General features: G+C 37.2%; 1 protein-coding gene and 1 pseudogene across 3 annotated transcripts in view; both read right to left on the reverse strand.

The window, feature by feature from the left end:
* Positions 1-10137, reverse strand: part of ADAD1 (adenosine deaminase domain containing 1) — a gene marked incomplete at both ends in the record, with an annotated part of 50528 nt that extends 40391 nt beyond the window's left edge. For both annotated transcript variants that reach the window (XM_079697074.1, XM_079697073.1), the window contains 4 exons: positions 1942-2010; positions 6696-6863; positions 9030-9218; positions 9966-10137. In XM_079697074.1, the coding sequence (XP_079553200.1) occupies positions 1942-2010; positions 6696-6863; positions 9030-9218; positions 9966-10137 (598 nt within the window). The remainder of the gene's footprint in view (positions 1-1941; positions 2011-6695; positions 6864-9029; positions 9219-9965) is intronic.
* A 13896-nt stretch (positions 10138-24033) lies between these two features.
* On the reverse strand, positions 24034-24533 carry LOC307058064 (ATP synthase subunit O, mitochondrial-like; annotated as a pseudogene). The gene has a single exon. The product of its transcript is annotated as an ATP synthase subunit O, mitochondrial-like (transcript).
* Between the last annotated feature and the right edge of the window lie 3463 nt (positions 24534-27996).

A 27996-nucleotide genomic window follows, 5' to 3' on the forward strand; every position in this document is an offset into this window, starting at 1 on the left:
ACTGGCAGTGAAGGATGACATAAAAACATGACATACATGATGCTAATTAACACCATTTCTTTGATTTCCAGTTGCTAATTTCAAGTGATCTTTAGTATCATAAGTAACCTGAACCTATCTTCAGAGCCAAAATATCACTAAATTAAATGAAGATACACTCCAGTAAAAATATGGCAAAGTAGACAGGCTGTGAAATGGTGATACCCTCCATAACTAGCCCAACAGGACCTGTTCAGGAGATTTTTATGTATCTCAAATCTTTTTTTCTTCAAAAGTGATAACATCCAACTCCCGTGTTTACCTATAAGCCTGATAATGATGTCTGTTCTCCATTTCCTGACTAAAACAAAACTGTCAAGTTTTAACTTTTTAACTCCTTACCTGAGCCTACCAAACCTGACTCTACTCATGTATTTCTTTAAACATACTGTTAACCACATATTCTTTCTTCTGCAAAGATTGATCTGTTTTCTCAGGGTAACAGTAGTCTATATTATTTGCCAACCCGGGATTCTTTCTAACTATTCATTAAAAATGTCCACAGAGGCTGAAAAGAAAGACTAGAGTCCCTTCTCATATTAAGAAATCATTGCTGTTGGACTGATCACTCACTGTCCTTCTGTTCATCAATTCCTATGACTATTAGGGTAAATGACTATATTTGACTGACTATATTTAACTATTGGTAGACTTTGCCTTTTGAATGTGCCTATTTTCCCTGGTCTGGTCGTTTTACCCCAAACAAGCACACAAATGTAGCTTTTTTCTGTCTCAGAAAGACAATGGAAAACCAAACCTGAAAAGGCATAAATCCTAATCCTCAGACCTGGAAAAGACAAAGAAAGAAACGCTGCTCTTCACTTTAGTTGTACAAACACTCTAAAGTCTGAAGTGTTACTACTATGTAGGCAATGTAGAAATTAAGGATAATTTCCTGCCTTTCAGGGGATTCACAATCTAATGGGAAAAGTATACAATAATCCACATAATGTTGAATATAATAAAATGTTAAAATAATAGTAGTTACTATTTAGTGAGCAGATACTGTGTGCCAGGCACTGATCAAGTTTTTTTTACATGCATAAATTAATTTAATCCTCACAATAACCCTATGAGGTAATTATTGTTGTAGCTATTTTATAGACAGAGAAATTAAGGTGTACAGAGAAGTAACTGGTCCTAGGTCACATAACTAGTAATTTCAATTGCAGTTATAGTTTTCTTTGGGCTTGAGTGACAAATAACTAACATTAAAAGAAAGTGAATAGATTACTTGAAATGAATACCCCAACCATCAAGCACCAGAAAGCCACTGGATTTCATTAATGACCAGCCCACCAAAGCAAAGAGTTCTCAAAAAAGCAGTTATATGATATTGATAAGCCATCTCTTTATAGGAAAATAACCACTTCTTCAATAGTTCCTCTCCAATTTTATTATCTAATTTTTAGCAGAGTGTGGAAGGAAATACTCATCTTTGTTGAAGTGTGAGAGGTTTGAATAATAAAATACTAATGTACATTTTCATACCTATGCATATTTTAATTATATGCTGTAATAATTTTTAATTGGGTTAATCTTCTTTAAAAATTATCATAGGGGCTTCCCTGGTAGCACAGTGGTTGAGAATCTGCCTGCTAATGCAGGGGACACTGGTTCGAGCCCTGGTCTGGGAGGATCCCACATGCCACAGAGCAACTAGGCCAGTGAGCCACAGCTACTGAGCCTGCGTGTCTGGAGCCTGTGCTCCGCAACAAGAGAGGCCGCGATAGTGAGAGGCCTGCGCACCGTGATGAAGAGTGGCCCCCGCTTGCCACAACTTGAGAAAGCCCTCGCACAGAAACGAAGACCCAACACAACAAAAATAAATTAATTAATTAATAAATTCCTACCCCCAACGTCTTCTTAAAAAAAAAAAATTATCATAAAGGACCTTCCTACCATAATGTACTTTTGAAACATATACTGGTTCAGGCGAAACAACAGGTTCTGCAGGGATAGGAGGGGGACCTGTAAATAAAACAAAAACATAAGGAAAAATGAAACATCAAATGTTCCAAAGAGCAGGTATCATAATACTATGTAATAAAACAGCAATCCAAGAATGATTATCTTTTCTGTATACTTCTGCCAACTCTAGGCCATCTATTATCCATTAGCTCAGCCTTGCTAAATGTCTTTCCTATAATGAAATCAATTCTATGAACACCAAATACCTTTCTGGGTTCCCTACTCTTATGCTACTATATAGCTTGCTTTGTAACAGATTCAACATTCTGAAAAACGGTTAAAATGAAACCCTGTTCTAAATGCTTAAGAACAATTTTATATTTACAATAATACTAGGTAAAACATTTAAGCTTAATATTCTACCAAAAATTTAGTAAGTAAAAAATTACCATTTTAATGCTATTTTATCAGAGTAGTTTGTAGGGGAATACTTCATTCAAAGTTTTCTAAGCTTTTAGTCCCATTCTTTGCAATAGCTTTCCAATTTGGTTCCCAAGTTGGGAAATCCAGGAAAAACAAGAAAAGAACATGACACTAAACTAAAGGGATAAAAGATCAGGAAAGCTTAAATGAGAAGGGTCCAGGAGCAAAGGTTCAACTAAAGTAGTCAATATCTCTCAAGAAATCATTCATAAAGACAAAGAAAGAAAACAGAACTGCTTACTCTGGACCTCATTTTGAGTAAAATGAGAAACTGGTTGTAACATAGAAATTAGCAAAGAAAGACTGACAATGTCATCTTGGGGTTCACATTAGTTAAGTAGATGTTGACTATAGTTAGATATATACACTCTGGACTTTAAATAAGCAGAACTTTAAAAACTCAGAGAAAGATGGATTTTTTCCATCTACTCAGTGAGGATCAAGTGAAATGAAAACTAAAGATATTAAATCCTGTTTATCAAGCACAAATGCTTTCAATAAATAAGAAAATGTGACTGTACAAGTTGGTCTGCATTTTGAAACACCATATACAGACAGAGTAATCTTGAAAAAGATGAACAAAGTTGGAGGACTCACACTTCCTGAATTCAAAACTTAATTACAAAAGTTACATTAATCAAAACAGTGTGGCAGTGGCATAAAGACAGACACTTATAGACCTATGAAATAGAATAGAAAGCGCAGAAATAAATCCTTACAAAGGTGGTCAAATGATTCTCAACAAAAGTGTCAATACCATTCAATAGGGGAAAGGACAGTCTTTTCTACAGATGATGTTGGAAAAACTACATGATATCCACATGCAAAAGAATGAAGTTGGACCCTCAGCTAACCCTATATACAAAAATTAACACAATGTGGATCAAAGACCCAAACATAAGAGCTAAAACTATAAAACCTTTAGAAGAAAACATGGGCAAAAAGCTTCATGACACTGGACTTGGCAATGATTTCTTGGATCTGATGCAAGGCACAGGAAACAAAAAAAAATAGGCAAATTGGACTTTTTCAAAATGGAAAACTTCTGTGACTCAAAGGCCACTATTAACAGAGTAAAAATGCAAATCACAAAAGAGGGGCAAATATTTGCAAATCACATATCTGATAAGGGATTGCTATCTGGAATATACAGAGGACTCCTAAAACTCAAAAGAAAACCAAACAATCCAATTCAAAAATGGGCAAAAGACATGAGTATGACATTTCTCTAAAAAAGATATACAAGTGGGCAATAAGCACATAAAAAAATGCTCAACATCACTAATAATTAGGGAAAGCAAATCAAAATCACAATGAGACATGATATCACACCCATTAGGATGGCTACTATCAAAAAAAATGAAGAATAGCAAGTGTTGACAAGGATGTGGAAAAACTGGAACCCTTGTGCACTGTGGGTGGAATGTAAAAGGGTGCAGCCATTACAGTAAACAATATGGCAGTTCTTCAAAAAAATTAAATACAAAATTACCATATGATCCAGCAATTCCACTGCTGGGTATAAAATCCGAACAATTCAAAGCAGGGTGTCAAAGAGATATATGTACACCCATGTTCATAGCAGCATTATTTACAATAGTCAAAAGGAGAAGCAACCCAAATGTCCATCAACAGATGAATGGATAAACAATATGTGGTATACACATACAATAGAATTATTATTCAGCCTTAAAAAGGAAGGAAATTCTGACACATGCCACAACATGGCTAAACTGGCTAAGTGAAATAATCCAGTCACAAAAGAGACACATACTGTATGATTCTACTTAAATGAGGTACCTAGAGTAGTCAAATTAATATAGACAGAAGGTAGAATGGTAACTGCCATGGGCTTGGTGGAGGGGGGAATGCGAGTAACTGTTTAATGAGTATAGAATTTCAGTTTTGCAAGATGAACAGTTATGGATGTTGGATGCACAAAAAAGTGAATGTACTTAACACTACTGAACTGTACACTTAAAATGGTTAACTTGGTAATTTTTATGTTTTAAATACATGCATTACAAAAAGTTTACGTTACTTTTACCACATTATTAAATGATTTTTTAAGGGGTATTGAACTAAAATAAACACAGAGCCAGATTCTTAAATCACTGTGTGAAAGAGTGTTAGATTTTCAAAACCTAACATAATATCATTAATCATACTGCTCTTGAAGAGTCAGAGCAAAAAAGTATTTATATGGTTAACAAAAAACTAAGAATATACTTTTAAAAACACCATGTATAATATATGAAAGAAGATATACATGAAAAATAATTCTGATGAGTTCAGAATTTTGAAAAAATTAAAAATAAGTTTCAAAAATTTTACATTATAAATAGGGAGGAGACTAGAAAAACAAATATAACATTAATAGCAAAGAAAAGAAAAAAATACTCAATACTTATCTTCCATATCCCTTCACAAGAAAAATAAATAGTTAAGCTCAGCTGTCTAGGACAAACATTTTAAAGAAGAAAATGTAGTTCATTATAAGGGAAAAGATGACCTAATTGAATTATTTCCAGGCTCTATGCCAAGAGAAAACCTTTTATTAAAGAACTCTTAGTCATCATTAAGGAACTATTGGCACTTTTTGAGAAAACAATGGTGAATATAAAAGTGGCATCAGTGCAGATGGGTAAATGCTACCTTAATTTTCACAAAAAAGGGAAAAGATAAATGTTTAGAAACTAAAAGCTGTGGCCCACAGGGCAAAAGATTTGCTAGCCCTAGATAAACATTTTGAAAACCCTTAGGGGAAATGCATTTTTCATGAGAAGCCAATCATAAATATCATTTTCTGATAATTAAAGTAGATGTGTGGGAAATTCTGTAGATATATTTTAACTTGATTTCAACAAAGTATTTTAGTTCCTTGAGGGTACAGAATGGGTCTTACTTGAGTCTAGATTCCTAGTATTTACCACAGTCCCTGGAAGTTATCACAGTCCTAGTATTTACCATAGCACATCCTCAAAACATAGATTTATTGATTTGAATGCATGTGACGGTTGGAAAGAAATGGGGAAAATATTGCTGGGGACATACCTAGGTGGGTTGATAGCTTATAAAATAATCACATATAAAGAATTTCCATTGATAAACTGCCAGCATGGATAAGACATCAAAATTATCATACCCAGCCCTAAAAAATTAATTAATAAATCTAAAAAAATAGTGAACAGAAATATGAAAATTAACAAAATACTTTCCTAAGTACTTATTTAATCCAAACTATGACAAACTATCAGTATTTTGAAAACAATGAGAAAGACTACACATCAAAACTTAATAATGGTTTTAATTAAACAACAGAAAAATTAAAATATATGGAATAAGAACTGAACTTAGAGAAAGAACAAAATGACCTTAAGTATTACAAAAGAAATATTAAAATTAATAGGTTATAAACAAATAAAAAAAGCCCAGTCATAAGGTGATTTGAATTTAACTAGAATTTATTGTCACTGTTTAAATCAAATTTAAATGTTTTTCTTTACTAAAGTTGCCTCATTTATAGCTAAACCAAAATGTAATCTAACATGAATGAATATTGACAAAAACTGGTTACTATGCTAACATATATTTTCCTCAAATTGATTAATATTTAATAAGAACCACTGTCATTTGATTATGTTACTGTTCACCAGGCACTGGTTATAAGCTTTGCATCCATTATTTACTGAATCCTAATGACAGCCATAGTAGGTATGTATCCTTGTCTCCATTTTTCAAATGATGAAACTTAGGCTTAGGCGGCAAACAACTTGTCTTGTCCAGGGTCAATACTCAATCCTGTGCAATCTAATTCTGGACTTTACACTCTCAACCTATTTGCTATGCTACCTTAGGACCTTATTTTCTCAAGTAACCCTACCATTACCGAATTTAACATAGGCAAACGTCACAAAAATTGCATTAAAAACCTCTACATATTAAGTGCACAGTGTTAAGTTCGTAATAAGAATCCAATAAATTACAGAGAAAGCTAAGTTTCAGGACTCAAACCCATCTACAATCTGACAAGTTATCAGACAGTTCAGCAACATGTTTACATCTTTGGTGTTGAAATATACAAGAGCATTTTAACTACTATTAAATAAGTCAGCAATCAGCAACGGAAGAAAATTATTCAAATCCTGCTACTTCTATCTTGTAGTTGCCAAGTAACTCTTCATTGACATAAATCTTTCAGGTGACTCTTTCTGGAAAATGATACACTTTACAAACACTACTTTATAATCAAGAATATTTACCTGATGTTTCTGAAATTCTTGGTTCAGTTTCTTCCAATTGTAGAAGCTCATCAAGAGCTAATTTTGCTGCATTGTATCTAGACTCCTTTTTATTTTGTCCCAGTCCAGTCTTGTATTGAATACCATCCACCACAGCACAAAAAGCAAAATATGGTCCTATAACATTACCTTGAAAAATAACTCAGAATGAATGCTGTAATACTTCACAGTACGATCTTGCAAAAGATGTCTGTTACATAGGAAAACATCCCAGTACAACTGTAGAAAACTATCTCAGCCTACCAGTTATTCTGCAGAGCCAATACAGGTTAAAAGTAACCGGAGTGGGCCCCTGAACTAGTTCTGAGGAATCCTTCAAGCAGCCAGTTTGGCTCCAGATTCAGCATGAACAATAGGGCCAGCTTAGAGTACACATCACACACAGAGTGACAGTGCCTTGTATAATTCCTGGCAATGGAAAGCATCCCAATATCTATCTAATGACCAATGAGAGGGAAGATGTGGAGCCTCTGGCAACATGTCTGTTCTTTCAAACTTCAATACCAATGAAGTTGAACAACTCCTACCCTCCGAGTGCCCTGATATTCTTATAAGCTCCAGAACAGAAGGAATCCCTTTGAAGAAATCTTATGTTTCTATCAGGGAGTCACAATAAGCAATCCAACCCATCATAGCCTTACGGTGTGTGGGGGGGATTTACAAGGAAAACCAAACTGTAAATAATAATAAGAAAAGATATGCTAAAGAACTGAACTGTCCAGTCATCCAAAATTCCCGGAAAAATTACCTTTACACAGTTACATTTACCTAGTTTTCATATTTGTCTGATGAAAAATGAAATGGAACCATCTTCTAAATTTACAAGCCCAAGATTTTTCTGGTTCAAGTTTTACTTGGTATTCAGACTATAGGAGGCCTTTAAGAAACCTAAGTCTCCACTCTGGTTACAAATGGCTACATACAGTGTCACTCCACATAAGCCTCATTATTATTGTATTATCTTGTCTTCTTACATATTCCATTAACTGCTGGGTTTTTCTTTAAGATGTACATCAAGATTTTAGAAGCAACTCCAGACTGCATCAGGGTAAACTGTTTTCCTCCTAACATCTATGACCTCAGTTTCCCAAATCCCTTCCTTCATGATCACCTGGGTTCCAATCCAAATTTAGTAAACCTGAGACTATTTTATATTTTTAACAAGTGGCCCAGATGATTCTTATTTGTGAGATATTATGTGTCCAATTTGTTAATAAGTACTCTGTGTTAGAGTGCTGAGACTTTAAGCTTCATCCTGTTTCTACCCCAGGTTCTCAAACTTGATCATCATCTAAATCCACACTAAAGAGCTTGTTAAATACTGACACTCTGGTTTTTCTACCCAATCTACTGAATTAGATTATTCAGCTAGTACTATGCACATAAAATGAACACCATTAACAATCACTGGATTGTGTTTTTGAGTTTTTGCTTTGTTCAGTGAAGAGTTGCCCTGGTAAGTTTTTTTCATACTGTGACCAATAGTTTACATTTTCCAAGGGCAGTCTGAGAAGAGTGGCAGAAAGCTAATTACACAGAAATTCAGTCCATAGTATTGATCACATGAAGTTATCCAACCGACAGTGATAGAACCTAGGAAAACTTCACTTCATTATTAAGACCCTATTTTTGTCACCTGTTAAATTTTCCTAATCACTAGTCAGAAGGTTAAGAAATCAGAAACTTCTTTCCATCTTTTACTAATCTGTACTCCTGTAGCCTTCCACAGGTCCAATGTGCTAATAGATTCTTCTGGCAGGGGACAGTTTAAGAGAGAATGGAGAAATTTAGTCAGACAAGTCTGCAGACAGAGAATCAATCAGGTAACTGCTATTTTCCCTTATACTTTATAAAAATTAGGTTCTGAAATATAAAGTTCAGAAGCCAAATTTGACTATAATTTTCATTAGGCATCATCATCACAGAATACTCATAAAATCATCAGAGTCCAAATATTCAACATCCCTACAAAAGTATATTTATGCTATAAGAAGTACTTACTTACACTTGAAAATAATCTACAAGGCTGATGAAATTTCCGTTAAACTAGCCATACACAAAATATTAAAATTCAGTATTTTAGAACTTTTGTATGAGTAAATTTAGAGGCTCAAAAGGCTAAAGAAGTATGAACATAAAAATTTCTGAAATACCCTTGTCAAGACATACTAGCAATTATCTAACCCTGACATTAGGCAAATAAACAAGATAATAAATTTTGTACCACTTATATACTGTTTTCAATAGGAAAATATTTTCTAGTATTGGAACAACCAGATACAACTTCGCACTTGCCTGATGTTACTGTTTCCTTAAGGTCAAGCTGAACCTGCTGCGTTTGCGCAAACTGGTACAAGGCTGATACAGGATTTATCTCTCCATGCTTGTATTTCATTATAAATTCCTTAGGCATTTCTTTCAGAGGAAGGAGAGGATTTGAAATAGATGAAAGACCTTTGGAGAGCAATGGTTCCGGAAAATTATCTAAAGATGTTTACACTTGTCAAATGGTTAAATTAAAAAGAATAATGAGACAAGCAAAAGCACCAAACCCTTTCCTAAAATGGAAGGTGTTCCAGACACATTTAGTCACATGTGTTTTTCATTAACAATGAGTTTCTACTACTAAAGAAGTGTAACTTGTTACTGTATATATCTTTTAGAGTACTATTTTGCAAAGTACTATCATTGTCATATAATTGATATCAAAGAATCCTAGAATTTCAGTGATGTCAAGGTCTTCAGAGGCTCTCTAAGCCAGTTTTACCCATGATGTCACTAAGGCCTAAAATGTATTAAGACAGATTTGGGACTAGTACCTAGTTTCTGCTTCCCATTCACTATTTCATATTACCTTTCACGTTGAATTCAATCAAATTTTTAGTGTGTCTGTCCCTGCTTTACACTTAACACTCTGCTAAGTGATATGTGGAATAGAAACCAGTATAAATCCAGTTCTCTCTCCTGAAGGGGTGACACAGCCTCACCTCAAAAAGGCAAGACACACTGGAAGTGGTTGTACACCCAAGTGGTAAAGAACAATTAAGTCAGTAGCCAGGGGAAGGATTTCTACTGTGCTGGGAGTCAAATCCAAGTTTCAGTTGGGACATGGCCACAGGTAAATGGATATATATCCAGGAAACATTTAAACTGGGGGCTCAACAAAACTAACTGGCGATCTCAGAATCTTAAAGAACGTAGGCGTTATTACAAATGTAAAAGAATTTGTACCCGTCACTTGCGTAACCTTGGATGCCCTGTTCGACAGGCTGTAACTTTCCGAGGAACATCCTGTGGGTGTGGTTACCGTCTGGGCTGATGGCTGAACTGGCAAGTTCCTTTTCAGTATCTGGGCAAAGCTAGGGACCCGAGAACTCTGAAACCAGTCATCGTGGCCAGACATTTTCTCACCTACAAATTGTAAGAAAGTTGGCAGAAAACAAAACAAAAAAAAAAAAAAAAAAAAAAAGTACTACGTAAACTAAAAATACTCTGAAATAGAAACCAACCGTATTCCCATAAGCGGCCTTAACACACACATGACAAGCACTAAACCTCTAACTGATGTCACGACTGCTCTGTGCCTACAGTTATACGGGTGACAGAACTATCTCTCCTAAATCCCTCCCCAAAGCACTACTACAAAGAGGAAAGAAGGGACGAGGTGGTCCGTGGTGAAAAGCCCTTCCTCGGGTGTCAGGAAAAACAACAACAAAAAGAATACATTTGAGACCCGCAGCGGCCCGCCCCTTGGCGGCCTCCCGAGTCCCAGCCCAACACCCACCCACCAAAATTGTCTTTCTCACCCTGCTGGCCAGACCCCGCCAGCGGGCAGCTTTGACCGAGCCGCAGGCCGGGTGCTCGCCAGCCGTCCCCTGCCGATGCCATGGCTTCTTCCTCCCTGCCTCAACGTCTCAGTTCAGACGGCTCGGCCTGACAACCACGCGGCCTGCGCTGCGTCTTTCAAAAGGCTGCCTCGCGGCGTCCCTGCAGGCCCGGGACGAACGACCCCGCACCCTGCCTCATCCAATCACCAACCGTCTCCTAGGCCCGCGCTACTGCCCCCCCCCCCCCCGCCGCGCCTGCGCCTGCGCGTGCCCGCCATGCTCCACGGCTTGCGTCGCTAAGCGTCGGGACGCCACAGGACGTCGTGCACGTTTAAGGCAGCGGGATGCGCGCCCTGCTCTCCGAATGTGGGTATCCAGGCCCTTTGGCCGCTGTGACTGCTGGAGCACACCGGTAACGTTGAGCAGTTCGGCTCCTTCGCTCCCCTGCCCGACACCCTCTACGCACACCTGCCCCCTACCCACTCCATCCTGACACAGCACCGGAATGGGGTCTCCTTATCTGGGATTCTTGGCGGCAGCCCTGGGGCTACCTGTGTGTGTGGGTAGTTTAAAGGAAACCCTTTGCTTTGTCCCCAGTTATACTCTGAGAAGGTCCCTGTGGACAGGGTTTGGCCTCACAGTGTCTTTATTGTTTACAGGAAAAAAAACCACCCTGGATTCTTGCAGAAGCTTCACATGGGGCCAAGCCAGGAACAGTCCTGAAAACAGGTATGGCAAACCCAGTGTACCTGTCCTCAGTTCCTTGCTCTTGTGAAAATTGAAGGAGCCTCTGATGGAGGTGTTGCTGAGAGACCGTTGAAAATATTTTAACTAGTATTTTACTAAACAAGATTTGGCATGTAACTCATGGAATTGAGTGAGATTGTTATAACAAAATTTAACTGACCCTCTACTTCTTTACGTGGGAAGGGCTTCTCAAGGGTTAACTCACTTTAAAAAAAAATAGAAAAAATAACAGAATTGATGGTGTGCTACCTCATTATAGCAAGAAGTAATATCCATCCACAAATACGTGGGTTAGTTGGGAGAAAAAACAGCATCATTTCACTCATTAAGTAGTGCATTTTCAATAAAAGCAGCATATTCTTTAGTGGTTATCAAAATGTGTTGATTATGACATTTTGATCAAGTGCTCGTTGATAACTGTAATGATAACTCAGTCTAGGTTTTTTTTCCTTTAATATTTAGAAACTTTTGCTTACAGGAGATTAAAAAGTTCAGATGTTGCCAAGAAGTGTGCTAAGGATGGTGAATAAAACTTCTAAATACAAAAATATATAATTACATTAGGATCAATTTGAGTAGGGACACGGAATGGAAATAGAAGCTAAAGAAGTAAAAGGAATGGTTAAAAATTACTCTTAAAGATAAAGCATATGTATATAATGTTTTATTTTGAAATAATTTTAGATTTACAGAACACTTGTAAAGATAGAGTTCCTCTATACTCTTCCATCTAGTTTCCCCTAGTGTTAACATCTTACATAGCATAGTACATTTATCAAAACTAAGCAATTCACATTGGTACAGAACTACTAACTGTACTATATACTTTATTCGGATTTCACCAGGTTTTTAATTAATGTCCAGATTCAACCCAGGATACCCCATTGCACTTAGCAGTCATGTCTCTTTCGTCTTCTGTGGTTTATGGTAGTTTCTCAGTCTTTCCTTGTTTTTTATGACTTTGATCCTTTTGAAGAGTACCAGTTGGATATTTTGTAGAATGGCCCTCAATTTACATTTGCCTGATGTTTTCTCATGCTTAAACAAGAGTTAAGGATATTTGGTAAGACTACGGTGGAGGTGAAGTGCGCATCTTGTGGCATATCAAGGAGTACGTGACATCAGCAACTATTAGTGGTGATGTTAACCTTGAGGACTTGTTAAGGTTGTGTCTGTCAGGTTTCTCCACTCTGAAGTTACTATTTTCCCTTTTCTGTACTCTGTTAGAAGGAAGTCCAGCACACGAGCGGAGGGAAATAGAGATACACCTCCTGGAGAGAAGAGTATCACAGTTTGTAGACATATGTTAAAACCACCATGTTAATAAATATTTTGAGGGAGATAATTTGAGGCTATGCAAATATCCTGTTTCACCCTGGAGTTTGACTAATTTTCATTTTGCCTGAAGCAGTTATTACTGTGGTATTCTTATTTTTTTAAATAAGTTTTCTCAGTTAAATTTCTTCTTTTTTATTAAAATATAATTGACACATAACATTATATTAGTTTCAGTTGTAAAACATATGATTTAGGGCTTCCCTGGTGACACAGTGGTTAAGAATCCGCCTGCCAATGCAGGGGACAAGAGTTCAAGCCCTGGTCTGGGAAGATCCCACATGCCATGGAGCACCTAAGCCCGTGTGCTACAACTACTGAGCCTGCTCTCTAGAGCCCGCGTGCCAGAACTCCTGAGGCTGCGAGCCACAACTACTGAAGCCTGTGCGCCTAGAACCCGTGCTCTGCAACAAGAGAAGCCACCGCAATGAGAAGCCTGTGCACTGCAATGAAGGCCCAACACAGCCAAAAATAAATAAATTTATTAAAGAATACCATGATTTAGTGTATGTATATATTACAGGTTGATCACCACAAGTGTAGTTAACATCACCACATACAGTTATAAATATTTTGTTTGTGATAAGAACTTTTAAGATCTACTATCTTAGCAAATATTGTGCATAACATCCCAAGGACTTATAACTGGAAGTTTGTACCTTTGACATCCCCACCCCTTGCCTCTGGCAACCACCCATCTGTATTCTGAATCTATGACTTCATTTTTTTTTTTTTTTTTTTTGTCTTTGCAGTACGCAGCCTCTCACTGTTGTGGCCCCTCCCGTTGCGGAGCACAGGCTCCGGACGCGCAGGCTCAGTGGCCATGGCTCACGGGCCTAGCCGCTCCACGGCATGTGGGATCTTCCCGGACTGGAGCACGAACCCGTGTCCCCTGCGTCGGCAGGCGGACTGTCAACCACTGCGCCACCAGGGAAGCCCCTATGACTTCATTTTTTAAAAATTCGATATGTAGGTGAGATCATACAGTATCTGTGTTTCTCTGTCTTATTTCCCTTAGCATAATGCCCTCAAGGTCGATCCATGTTGTTGCAAATGGCAAGATTTCCTTCTTTCTATGGGTGAATAATATTCAGTTGTGTATATATATATATATGTGTGTGTGTATGTGTGTATGTATATATATATATATATATATTTATATATATATATATATATATATATATAATCTTTATCCATCTCACCATTGATGGACAGTTAGGTTGTTTCATGTCTTGGCTATTGTAAATAATGCTGCAGTGAACATGGGGGTGCAGATATCTTTTCCAGTTACTTTTTTCATTTCCTTAAGATAAATACCCAGTGGTGGAAATGCTGGATCGTATGGTAGTTCTATGTTTAATTTTTTGTGGAACCTCTATACTGTTTTCCATTACCCGCGAAGGAATTTACATTCCCACTAACAGTGTATGGGAGTTCCCTTCTTCTCCACATCCTCACCTGGTATTTCTTTCTTTTTTTTTTTTTTTATTGGGGTATTGTTGTCTTACAATGTTGTGTTAATTTCTACTGTACAGTGAAGTGGAGTTCCCTGTGCTATACAGCAGGTTCTCATTAGTTATCTATTTTATATATATTAGTGTATATATGTTAATCCCAATTTCTCAATTCATCCAACCCTCCCATCCCCCCTTGGTGTCCATACGTTTGTTCTCTACATCTATTTACCTGTTATTTCTTGTCTTTTAAATAATAACTGTTATCAGATGTGAAGTAGTATCTCATTGTGGTTTTGATTTGCATTTCCTTGATGTTTAGTGATGTTGAGAATTTTTTCATGTACCCGTTGGCTATCTGTATACATTCTTTGGGGAAAATGTGTATTCAAATCTTCTTCCCATTTAAAAAATCAGATTGTATGGGGTTTTGATGTTGAGTTTTATGATCTCTTTATATATTTTGATATTAACCCCTTATCAGATATACAATTTGCAATTTTTTTCCCTTTCCATAGGTTGCTTTTTCATTTTGTTAATGGTTTCCTTTCCTGTGCAGAAACTTTTTAGTTGAATACAGTCTCACTTGTTTATTTTTGCTTTTGTTGCCTTTGCTTTTGGTGTCAAATTCAAAAAATCATTGCCAAGACCAAAGTCAGGGAGCTTACCACCTATGTTTTCTACTAGGAGTTTTATGGTTTCCAGTCTTATGTTCAAGTCTTTAATCCTTTTTGAGTTTATTTTTGTGTATGGTGTGAGATAGTGGTCTAGCTTTATTTTTTTGCATGTGGCTGTCCAGTTTTTTTGGAGAGACTAACCATTGTATATTCTTGGCTTTTTTATCATAAATTAATTGACCATATATGCGTGGGTTTATTTGTGGGCTCTCTGCTCTATTCTGTTGATCTGTGTGTCTGTTTTGTGCCAGTACCATACTGTTTTGACTACTGTAGTTTATTGTGTAGTTTGAAATCAAGAAGCATGATGCCTCTGGCTTTGTTCTTTCTCAAGATTGCTTTGGGTATTTGGGATCTTTTGTTGTTCCATACAAATTTTAGTATTGTTTGTTCTATTTCTTTGAAAAAATGCCATTGGAAATTTGAGAGGGATTGCACTGAATCTGTAGATTGCTTTGGGTAGTATGGATATATAAACAATATTAATTTTTCCAATCCATGAGAATGGAATGTTTTTCCATTTATTTGTGTCATCTTCAGTTTCTTTCATCAGCGTCTTATAGTTTTCAGTGTACAAGTTTTTCAGCTTCTTGGATAATTTCTTCCTAGGTATTTTATTCTTTTTTGATGCAATTGTAAATGGGATTGTTTTCTTAATTTCCCTTTCTGATAGTTCTTTTTTAAAATTTATTTTATTTTCATTTTTGGCTGTGTTGAGTCTTTGTGGCTGCGCACAGGCTTTTCTCTAGTTGCGGTGAGTGGGGGCTACTCTTCGTTGCAGTGTGCGGGCTTCTCATTGTGGTGGCTTCTCTTGTTGTGGAGCATGGACTCTAGGCATGCGGGCTTCAGTAGTTGCAGCACACAGGCTCAGTAGTTGTGACGCATGGGCTTAGTTGCTCTGCGGCATGTGGGATCTTCCCAGACCAGGGCTTGAACCCGTGTCCCCTGCATTGGCAGGCAGACTCTCAACCACTGGCCATCAGGGACACCCCTGATAGTTCTTTATTAGTGTATATAAATGCACCAGATTTTTGTATGCTGATTTTGTATCCTGCAACTTTACTGAATTTGTAAATTAGGTCTAAGTCTTTAGGGTTTTCTATTTGTAATATGTCATTTGCAAATAGAGATAGTTTTAATTCTTTCATTCCAATTTGGATGCCTTTCATTTATTTTTCTTGCCTCTAGCTAGGACCTCCAATACTATGTTGAGTAAAGTTGAGTATCATGTTACCTGTGGGCTTGTCATAAATGGCTTTTATTATCTTGAGGTATGTTCCCTCTATACCCAATTTGTTGAGAGTTTTTATCATAGGTGGATGTTGAATTCTGCATATATTGAGGCAATTATATTTATTCTTGTTTTTGTTTGTTAACTTGATATATCACATTGATTGATTTGCAGATGTTGAACCATCCTTGCATCCCTGTAATAAATCCCACCTGATCATGGTGCGTGATCCTTCTTTTAATGTACTGTTGAATTCATATGTTCAATTCATATATTCAATATGCTGATATTTTGTAGACAGTTTTTACTTCTGTGCTGATCAGGAATATTGACCTATTATTTTCTTTTCTTGTGCTGTCCTTGTCTAGTTTTGGTGTCAGGGTAATGCTGGCCTCATAAAATGAGTTTTGGGATATTCCTTCCTCTTGCATTTTTGGCAAGAGATTGAGAAGGATTGGTGTTAATTCTTTTTAAATGTTTGGTAGAATTCCCCAGTGAAGGTGTCTGTCCCTGGACTTTTGTCTGTTGGGAGGTTTTTGATTATTGACTCAGTCTCCTTGCTAGTAATTGGTCTGTTCATATTTTCTACTTCTTCGTGATTCAGTCTTTGTAGGTTGTGTGTTTCCCGGAATTTATTTCTCCTAGGTTATTCAATTTGTTGGTGTATAATTGTTCATAGTAGTATCTTAGGATCCTTTGTATTTCTGTAGTATCAGTTGTAGTGTATCTTCTTTCATTTATGATTTTATTTATTTGAGTCTTCTCTTTTTTTCTTGTTGACTCTAGCTAAAGGTTTTTCAATTTTGTTTATCTTTTCAGAGAGCCAGCTCTTAGTTTCACTGATCCTTTCTATTGTCTTTTTTTCCTCTTCCAGTTTTATTGAGATAAAATTGACATCCAGCACTGTATGAGTTTAAGGTGTACAGCATAATGATTTGACTTATATACGTCATGAAATGATTATCACTATAGGTTTAGTGAACATCCATCATCTCATATAGATATAAAATTAAAGAAAGAGAAAAAAAATGTTTTCCTGTGATGAGAACTCAGAATTTACTCTGTTAACAACTTTCATACATAACATACAGCAGTGTTAATTATATTTATCATGTTGTACTTTACATCCCTAGTACTTATTTATCTTATAACTGGAGGTTTCTACCTTTTGACTGCCTTCATCCAATTCCTCCTCCTCCTAATCCCTGCTTCTGGTAACTATGAGTCTGGTCTCCTTTTCTATGAGTTTATTTGTTTTTGAAGTATAATTGACCAACAACATTGTGTTAGTTCCTGTTACAGAACATAGTGATTTGATCTTTCTACACAGTTCAAAATAATCACCACAATAAATATAGTTACGATCTGTTACCATAAAAAGGTGCTACAGAGTTATAGACTGTGTTCCCCACACTATACATTTCATACCTGTGACTCATTTATTTTACAACTGGAAGTTTGTACCTCTTAATCTCCCTCATTTATTTCTTTCCACCCCCTCCAGCCCCCCTCCAGCCCCCCTCCCATCTGGCAACCACCTGTTTGTTCTCTATATCTGTAACTAGGTTGAGCTGTATTCCACAGGCCTGCAAGCCTTGTAATTGCCTAGCCTCAAGACTGAAGAAAAAGCCCATAGACAGCGATAGCGATATCGGTGGTTTATTGGATAGGGGATCTTACACATCTGAAACAAGGAGTTCCTGGAGCTGCACTCCACCATGTATGGCAGACAGCAGGCAGGTCACAGCAGCTGTCATTGCGACTAGGGGAAGAGGGAGGTTACTAGTTGTAGGTGGAATTGACGTCAGGTTGGCTTATTGGTTACCAGGGAAACCAGCAAAGGGGCATGTCCCTCAACACCTTTGATAAACTAGGAGGGTGGAGCCTTTCTGATCTAAAGATTAGAACAGTCACCATCTGACGCTGGGGGCAACCACGTAGGCAGTTACTGATTAGGCTCTATGAATGAGAGAGAAGGTTAGTCATTTGAGTAGCATGTAGATAAAGCAGTACTAGTTGAGTAAGGGGTGCACAGAGAGCAAGAGAATCTCCATCTTGAGTGGCCTGATGGTATATTCTGTTTCTGTTTTGTTATGTTTATTCTTTTTTTTTATATTTTACATATAAGTGAAATAATACAGTATTTTCTTTCTCTACGTGACTTATTTCACCTAGCATAGTACCTTCTTGGTCCATTCATGTTGTTGCATATGGCAAGTTTTCATTCTTTTTTTCTGGCTGAGTAATATTCTTCTCTGTGTGTGTATGTATATATACATATGTGTATGTATATGTACCACATCTTTGTCCATTCATCTTTGGTGGGTACTTAGGTGGCTTCCATATCTTAGCTATTGTAAATAATGCTGCTATGAACATATATTTTTTCTAATTAATGTTTTTGTTTTCCTTGGATAAATACCCAAGAGTGGAATTGCTGGATCATATGGTAGTTCTATTTTTAATTTTTTAAGGAATCTCCATACTGTTTTCATAGTGACTGCACCAATTTACATTCCCACCAACAGTGTATGAAGGTTCCCTTTTCCACATCCTTGCCAGTATTTGTTATTTCTTGTCTTTTTCACGATAGTCATTCTGACAAGTGTGAGGTGGTATCTCATTGTGGTTTTGATTTGCATTTCTTTGATGATTAGTGATGTTGAGCAGCTTTTCAATTGCCTTTTGGCCATCTGTATGTCTTCTTTGGAAAAATGCCTGTTCAGATCCTCTGTCCATTTTTAATAGGATTGTTTTATTGATCTTGCATTGTATGAGTTCTTTTATATTTTGGATCTTAACCCCTTATCAAATGTGTCATTTGCAAATATCTTTCTGCCATTCAGTAGGTGGCCTCTCATTTTGTTGATAGTTTCCTTTGCTCTGCAGAAGTTTTTTAGTTTGATGTAGTCCCATTTGTTTATTATTGCTTTTGTCCCCTTGCTTGAGGAGACATATCCAAAAGAATATTACTAAGGCTGATGTCAAAGAGCTTACTGTGTGTGTTTACTTTTAGAAGTTTTATGGTATCTAATCTTATATTTAAGTATTTAATCCATTTTGAATTTACTTTTGTGCATAGTGTGAGAGAGTAGTCCAGTTTGATTATTTGGCATGTAGCTGTCTAATTTTCCCAAGACCATTTGTTGAAAAAGCTGTCTTTTCCCCACTGTATATTCTTGCCTCCTTTGTGGTAGATTAATTGCCCATATAAGTGTGGGTTTATTTCTGGGTTCTCTAGTCTGTTCCATTGATCTATGTGTCTCTTTATGTGCCAATACCAGACTGTTTTAATGACTGTATCTTTGTAGTATAATTTGAAATCAGGGAGCATGATACCTCCAGCTTTGTTCTTCTTAAGATTTTTTTTTGGCTATTCAGGGTTTTTTTGTGTTTCCATACAAATTTTAGAATTATTTGTTCTAGTTCTGTGAAAAATGCCATTGATATCTTAAACTCTTGTGGTTGTCTAAGTAGTCTGCTTTGTTCTTAGTGCCTCTCTGTAGTTGGAGCATGTGCCAAAATCTTTCAGTGTCCCAAAGGGGAGGATTTCAATCATTACCTAGATGCAGACTGATTGGAAGCTGGACCCTCAGGCAGCAGCTTTTAAAGTATGAAGACTTTCAGGGGAAGACTCAGCAGTGGGCTTTTCTGTTTCATGGGAAGACTCAGCAATGGGCTTGGCTGTTTGCTCCCTCTGCATTGAGTTCTGGGGTGACAGCTAATTAAGAACTTTTCTTTGTTTGCCTCCATCCCATTTAACCCACGAACCCAACCCCTACTAGCCACCAGAGCCAGGCTATCAAGAGCTGTGTCCTCTGGGTGGCAGCTACAAAAGCTGTGGTGCCAGGCATGTGCACAAGCTCCTTTCTCAGAGAGACACTGGTGACCTGACTTGGGGCAGAGGGAAAACATGAAGATGGTACCCACCAGCCTCTCTGGTCTCTGGAGAGGTTTTCAGTGGTCCCTCATGAAGATGGCACTCACCAGCCTCTCTGGAGAGGTTTTCAATGGTCCCGTATATACTTGTTTTAGTTGAAGCCTGCCCCTCAGGCCACGGGTAGGAAGATAAATTAATAAGCTTCTTTCACAGAAAGACTGGGCATGTCAGTCTGCTGCTTCTCCACCATGCCCTGGGGGAATAGCCAGTTAAGAACTCTGTTTTTTACAGTCCTGTGGGACTTATGAATATAAGCCTTTCTGTCCACCAGAGCCAGCAGTCAAGGGGTGACTCTTGGGTGATATGCACAAAAACTAGGGCACCAGATATGTGCACTAACTCCTTTCTGGGAGATACCATGACCTGGAGTTATGCAGAGGGAGAGCACAAAGGTGGCCTCTGTTATCTTCGGAGAATATTTCAGTAGGGACCTAATGTATGTTACATTAGATGCCTGCCCCTTAGACCAAAGCTTTAAGATAAGAAAATAGACCTCTTTTACAGAAAGACTGGGTCAGCTTCCTCAGTGCTGGGCCCAGGATGTCCTCAGAACTATTTCTCACTTCAGAATTGTTTCTCAGTTCACTATAGCCTTGTGTATTTTGTGGATGCAAGTCCTGTGTTGCTAGATGTTTTGGGGGCTCATCTCTCAGGTGAAGGTCTTAAAAGTTGCCAGGTGTGGGGTTCAGACCCTTTGCTCCTCAGGGAGGAGCTTGGAGTTGTGAGTTTCCTACTGACTGTGGGTCACCACACTAGGGGCGTGGTTTTCAGCAAGATTGTGTCTCAGCCTCTCCTGCCTGTTCCGATGTGGGGTTTTTTGGTCGCCCATTGCGTAGGAGTCTTTCAGCTAGTTTTGTGGTTTCTTTCAGAGGAAATTGTTTTATATGTAGCTGTATATTCGGTGTGTCTGTGGGAGGAGATGAGTTCGGGATCTTACTACTTCACCATCTTGAACCATAACTTCTACTGTGGTGTTCTAATGGTGATTTTCTGTTTCTTTCATCCCTCTTACATTTGTTATTTGGAATTCTTTTTAAGAAACATTTGTCCCCTTCCTTTACATACCAGTGTGGAGTCACTGATATTTATTTTATTATTTGGGTATAATCCATTACTGTCATTATTTTGTCATTCAGATTATTCCAGCATTGGGAGCTCTTTCATTGTTGCCTCCTGTGCCCTTTTGACATGTTCCCATTTTAAAGAAAGTATTTCCTTACTTTCTGGAACTATAAGATGTGCTTATAGTATTTCCATGCCCTACACCTAAAATTGGCCATTTCTCCAGGAAGCCCTGGGTATTTTTACTGGATAATGATAATGAGAAACTAAGATCTTGGAGCTAGTTGTACTTGTTGCTTTAGAAGTGTCATTGCTTCTATGCTTGCACAGAAAACAGAACTAGTAAATATATTTATGTATGCTAACTCATATATGCAGACACATTTGTATTTTGGTATCTGTACATAAGGATGAGTTTATACCTTTGTCTGTAATCCAACACCACAACATTCATTCTAGCCTTCCCCCTCGCCTGTGTGTCTCTTCTTACTCTGACAATGAGAAATGTGGCTTTGTCTACAGTTTATCTGTTGAGCATGTAAAGTAGTCGCAGATTTGTTAACCAGTATCACTATGAGAAACAAATTTACCATCTAAAGCACAGTGCTTAGTTCTTTTTTTTTTTTTCTTTAGTCTTACATTATCTGGTCAGAACACTGTTTTCCAGAGTTACTTAGGTCAGTTGTTTTTCCATCCCCTTCAGTGAGATCATGTCATGGTTTTATAACACAGTTATATTCATTTGTCACAGTCTGCACTTCATCCTGGCATCCCTGTTGGTCTTTTAAACTTGCATACAGTTAAGCTTACTTTCATCAAGTACAGTTCTGTGGGTCTTGACAGATACATGGGGTCATATATTGACCACCTTAGTTCCATGCAGAATGGTTCCATCACCCTAAAATTTCCATATGTGACCCACCCCTGTTCCTTCCCTTTACTCCTGGCAATCACTGGTCTGTTTTCAGTATAACTTTTTTTTTCCTTTTCTATAGTGTCATACAAATGGTATCATACAATATGTAACCTTTTAGATCTGGCTTCTTTCATTTAGAAAAACACATGTAAGATTCAGCCAAGTTGCTAGGTGAATAAATAGCTTATTCATTTTTGTTGCAGAGTAGTATTCCATTGTATGCATATAACACTGTTTATCTGTTCACCTGCTGAAGGACATTTTGACTGTTTCCAGTTTTTGGTAGTTATGAATACAGCTACTTATCCTAAGTAGGATTGGTGGGTTATACAGTAAGTGTCCTAGTCTGTTTGGGCTGCTATAACAAAAATACCATAGACTGGGTGGCTTAAATAACAAATATTTCTCATAGTTCTGGAGGGTTGCAAGTCCAGATTGCTGGCAGATTCCATGTCTGATGAAAGATGCCGCTTCCTGGTTCATAGATGGCCATCTTCTTGCTGTGTCCTCACATGGCAGAAGAGAGCAATCTGGAGTCCCTTTTATAAGGGCACTAATCCCATTCATAAGGGCTCATGATCTAATCACCACTCAGAGGTCCCACCTCCACTTACCGTCACATTGGGAATTAGGTGTCAAAATATGAATTTTAGGGAGGCCCCAACATTTGGTCCATAGCAGTAAACGTATACTTAAATTTAGAAAAAACTGCCAAAATTTTCCAGAGTGACTATAACATTTTTGCAGTCCCACCAACAATAAATAATTCCTATTGCTGTGCACTCTTACCAGCATTTGGTATTGTTAGTTTTTTTAACTAATATTTTAGCCATTATAGTAAGTATGTAGTGGTATCTAATTGTGGTTTTAATATGCACTTCCCTAATGACTAATGATGTTGAGTATCTTTTCATATATCTTTGCCATTCTTTAGTTAAGTGTCTGTTCAAGTCTTTTGCCCATTTTCTAATTGGAAATTTTCTTATTAAGTTTGAAGAGTATTTGTATCTTCTTTATACAGAGCCTTCATTGGATATGTGGTTTGCAGATACGTTCTCCCAGTTTGTGGCTTGAGTATTTATTCTCTGAACAGTGTCTTTGTAGATCAGAAGTTTTTAATTTTGATCAAGTCCAATTTACAGGCATACCTTGGAGATATAGTATGTTCAGTTCCAGACCGCTGAAATAAAGTGAGTATCACAGTAAAGTGAGTTACACGAATTTTTTTGTTTCCCAGTGCATATGAAAGATATGTTTACACTATACTGAAACCTATTAAGTGTGCAATAGCATTATGTCTAAAAAAACAATGCACATACCTTAATTTAAAAATACTTAATTGGTGAAAAATTCTAACCAGCATCTGATAATACAGGCTCGCCAAACATTCAATTTGTGAAAAAAAAAAAAAAAAATGCAGTATCTGCGAAGCACAATAAAGCAAAGCTCAGTAAAACAAGGTATGCCTATGTCAATTTTTTCTTTTATGGATCATGCTGTTGATATTGTCTCTAAAAACTCATTGCCAAACCCAAGGTCACACATTTCCCCTATGTTTACTTCTAGACAGTTTTATAATTTTAAGTTAGGTATATGATATATTTTTCCACTTGGAGTTAATGTTTTGTATAAGGTATTAGGATTATGTTGAGCTTTTTTTTTTTATGCCTATGGACATCTAGTTATTCCAGCACCATTTGAGAAAACTATTTTTTTTCTATTGAGTTTCTTTTGCACCTTTGTCAAAAAACAATTTGGCATATTTATGTGAAGACTACTTTTCCTTAAAACACTGGTTAGAACTTCCAGTATGATATTGTATATCATAGCAGTGAAACATTGCTTTGTTCTGGATTTTAAAGGGAAAGAATTCATTCTCTCACCATTAACTATGCTGTTAGCTATAGGTTTTTCACAGATGTCCTTTATTATGCTTAGGAAATTCTCTTCTGTTCCTAATTTGATGAAGATTTTTTTTATTGTTAATGGATGTTGAATTTTCTTGAATGCCTTTTTGTATCTTTTGAGATCTTTTTCTTTTTTTTTCTGTTCAGGAAGCATTTTATTGTTGCTCCAAGTTTAAGAATTTTCACTGACAGAAAATCAGCTTTTAGAAACTCTCCCACATTGCTCTGCTCAGCTTCTGAATCTTGGGATTTGCAGACATTCAACATATTTCTCTCCAGTACGGACAATCATTTCACCCATGATTGATGGATCAGTCTTAACTTCCAATTTCAATACTTGGCCTTTACTTAGGAAGCTCTTCAGGACCGTTTTTAATTCAGTAAGAGTGGCTTCATCGAAAGAAGTTGCAGTGGTAACTGTGCAAGGTGCTTCTCCATTGTGGACATTCATTGTAGAAAAGGCAGAAATGACTCCAGCGATATTGTTCAAGCGACCATTTTCAGCAAGCAAATTGAGCAGGTTGGACATGAGGGGAGAAAACCTCTCTTGTTATCATGTCATTTAGGCTTTTCACTTTAATGGAACGCTCTGCATAGGGATTCATAATAGAAGCAGCCATTTTGGGTTCCTTCAAGATTTGTGCTATTCCTTTTCTACTTGCTTCAGTTTATCCTGTTTAAATGCAGCAGAATAAAGAGCATATCAGAAAACGCTTTTGCTTTCCCAACATCACAACAGCAGGTGAGGGTGAGCCAAGCTCTCTCCCTCCTGTACCACAGCCTCCATGGTGCCCTGGGGTCCTTTGTACATTTCACAAGCGCTGTCACTGTGCTGACTGCCGGGGAGTGCAAGATGGTGAGAACAGTCGCTGCTCTTGGAGACTCAAAGAGCAAGCTGGGAGGACAGATTTGTGGGTAAATAATTGTGGCAGTGTGATAAGTGTCTGCTGAAGTATGGACAAGGAGTTGGAAGGGAAGATTCCTTAACTCTGCCTGGAGGTATTGGGGGAGGCATCCAGGAGGACATGCCCTGTGAGCTGACCTTGGAAGGGTGGGGCTGGATGTGACCAAAGCACAGCAGTGAGTGGATGTTAGGCTGGGGGAAAGTGATGAAGAGGGGCGTTGTCTCATTCCTCTCATGGTCTTCAGGAAGTATCTTGTCCCTGCCATGGTAGCATTTACTAATTGTTAAGCGAGGGGCTGCAGAGTTCTTGCCTACATTGATTAACTCATTCTCCCCCACTCCCTGCTTTTTAAATTGCAAAAGCACTATAGGCTAATGGTAAAAATCGCAAGCAATGCAAAAAACAAAAAAAGCAGTAAAAAAAAAAAAAAAAAAGGGAAAGGTCTGTCTCCTTCCTTAATCTCCTTACTTGAGACAGTCACTATGAGTATGTAGTTTGGTGGGTATTCTTCCAGTATTTTTCTATAGATATGCAGACATACAAACTATATAGTTTGTTTTGCAGCAGTGAAGTTATATATTTTGCTCTGCAGTTGCCTTTGATATGGTAGTATGTGGGCAAATTGCCATTGTTTTGTTTTGTTTTGTTTTTTGCAGCACACGGGCCTCTCACTGTTGTGGCCTCTCCCGTTGCGGAGCACAGGCTCTGGACACGCAGGCTCAGCGGCCATGGCTCACGGCCCCAGCCGCTCCGTGGCATGTGGGATCTTCCCGGACCGGGGCATGAACCCGTGTCCCCTGCATCGGCAGGTGGACTCTCAACCACTGCGCCACCAGGGAAGCACAATTAGCTACTATTTTGTTGAGGATTTTTGCATCTGTGTTCACGAGGAATATTGGGTTATAAGTGTTTCTTTCTTGTAATGTTGTTGGTTTTAACATTAGGATAATTTGGCCTCATAGAATCAGTTGGGAAGTATTCAGTATTATTCTACTTTCTGACAAAGATTAGGTAGAATTGGTATTATTTCTTCTTTGAATGTTCTGTATTTTACAGTAAATTTTTCAGAATCTTCAGAATTTTTTCAGTAAAACCATCTGGGGCAGGAGTTTTCTTTTGTTTCGGGGTGGGGAGAAGGTTTTAACCTACAAATTCAATTTCTTTAATCAATATAGAAATATTTATGTTATCTATTTCTTAGGTGAGTTTTGGTATTTTGCACCTTTTAAGGGATTAGGATATTACATCTAAGTTTTGTGTAACTGTGTCAAATACATGGCCATATATTTTTTTTTATTATCTTAATGTCTGTGAGATAAGTAGTGATATCCCCTCCTTTATTCCTAATATTGGTAACTTGTGTCTTCTTCAGCCAGGCTAGAGGTTGATCAATTTTATTGATGTTTTCAAAGAAGCAGATTTTGGCTTCATTGATTTTTTTCCTGTTATTTTTCTGTTTAAATTTTATTTATCTCTGCTCTCATCTTTATTATGCCCTTCCTTCTTCTTGCTTTGGATTTGTTATTCTTGCTCTCTAATTTCTTTATTCAAGCATAGTTTACTGATCTCAGATCTTCTTTTCTAATATGAATGTTTAATTCTATAAATTTCCCTCAAAGCACTGCTGTAGCTGCATCCCACAAATTTTGATACATTTTCATTTTCATTTAGTTTAAAATATTTTAAAATTTCCCTTGGGACTTCCTCTTTGACTCTTGGCTTACTTAGAAGTGTGTTGTTTAATTTCCAAATATTTCAGGATTTTTTTCAGATATCTTGTTTAATTCTGTTATGGTTTAAGACATACTATCTTTGTATGATTTCTATTTTATACTTGTTAAGGTTTGTCTTAGGGTTGAGTATGGTCTGTTTTGTGAATGTTCTGTTTGAACTTGGGAAGAATCTATATTCTGCCGTTGTTGGGTAGAGTGTTTTATAAATACCAACTAAATCGAGTTGACTTTTAGTGTTGTCCAGGTCATCTATATTTCTACTGATTTTCCTCCTACTTGTTCTGTCAGTGACTAAGAGAGGCATCTTGATATCTCCAGCTATAATTGTGGATATGTCTATCTTTTCATTCCTATCAGTTTTTAGTTTTTACCTCACATATTTTAAAGTGTAGATGTATACACATATAGGATTATTATGTTATCCTGGATGATTGACCACTTTATGTCACATCACTGTTTGGTCTGATAATATAATATTCCTTGTTGTGTAGTTTATTTTTTTTGAAGTTAATATATCTACTCCAGCTTTCTTTTAGTGTTTTCATGATATGTATCCTTTTGTTTTAAACCTATCTGTATCTTTATATATAAAGTGAATTTATTGTGGATAGTGTATGGTTAGGTTTTGTTTTTTTATCCAATCCAATTTTTTTTTTTTTTTTTTTTTTTACTGATGTGTTGGGCAATTCACATTTAAAATGATTATTAATGTGGTTGGATTAAAATCTTTAATCTTAAGGCTAGATGTTTTTTCTGTTCCATTTTTTTTTTGCTGACTTCTCTGGGTTTAATTGTACATTTTTTTATGATTCCATTTTATCTCCTCTGTTGACTTAATATTTACATGTCATTTAAGAACTTTTTTAGTGGTTGCTCTGGAATTTACAGTAATATTTTAAAATAATCTGAGTCAATCTTCAAACAATATTATACCACTTAGCATCTGTATATTAATCTTATAACAGTGTATTCCCAGTTATTCCCTTATATGCTGTAAACACAATATATTGTTACAGCTTTTTTGCTTTACATAGTTAATTATCTTTTACAGCAATTAAAAACAAAGATATTTTTGTTATCCTCATTTACTTTGAACACTCTACATGTCTTTATATAGATCCAAGTTTCTGACTATATCATTTTCATTCAGAAGTGTTCCTGCCCCTTTTTCAGATCTAATATTGGGGCTAGTTCTCCCAGCGGTATAACTTTTTTTCCTTTTTATTCTCCTCCAGCTTCAGTGGGTTTCCACCAGTTGCCTCAGGCAACAATTTTGTTGCCCTTCCCTCTGCGGATTAGACTTGTATTCCTTAGGAGATATAGAGGACGTGGGTCTGGGCAGGGTTTCAGTGGTGGCTGTTCTTCCCAGTATCTAGCCAGTATCATGGGGGAAGCTTTTTCAGGATTCATCTTGATTTATCCTATGCGCATTTTGTGGGATTCCTGGAGAGAAAGCTTACAGGAAGACACAAAAGCCCCTAAGTCTGGCTCCCAGGGGCATCACAGTCTTATTGTAGCCTATGCTTAG

The sequence above is a fragment of the Hyperoodon ampullatus genome (genome assembly GCF_949752795.1).
Source record: "Hyperoodon ampullatus genome assembly, chromosome: 1".
NCBI classification, from domain to species: Eukaryota; Metazoa; Chordata; class Mammalia; order Artiodactyla; family Ziphiidae; genus Hyperoodon; species Hyperoodon ampullatus.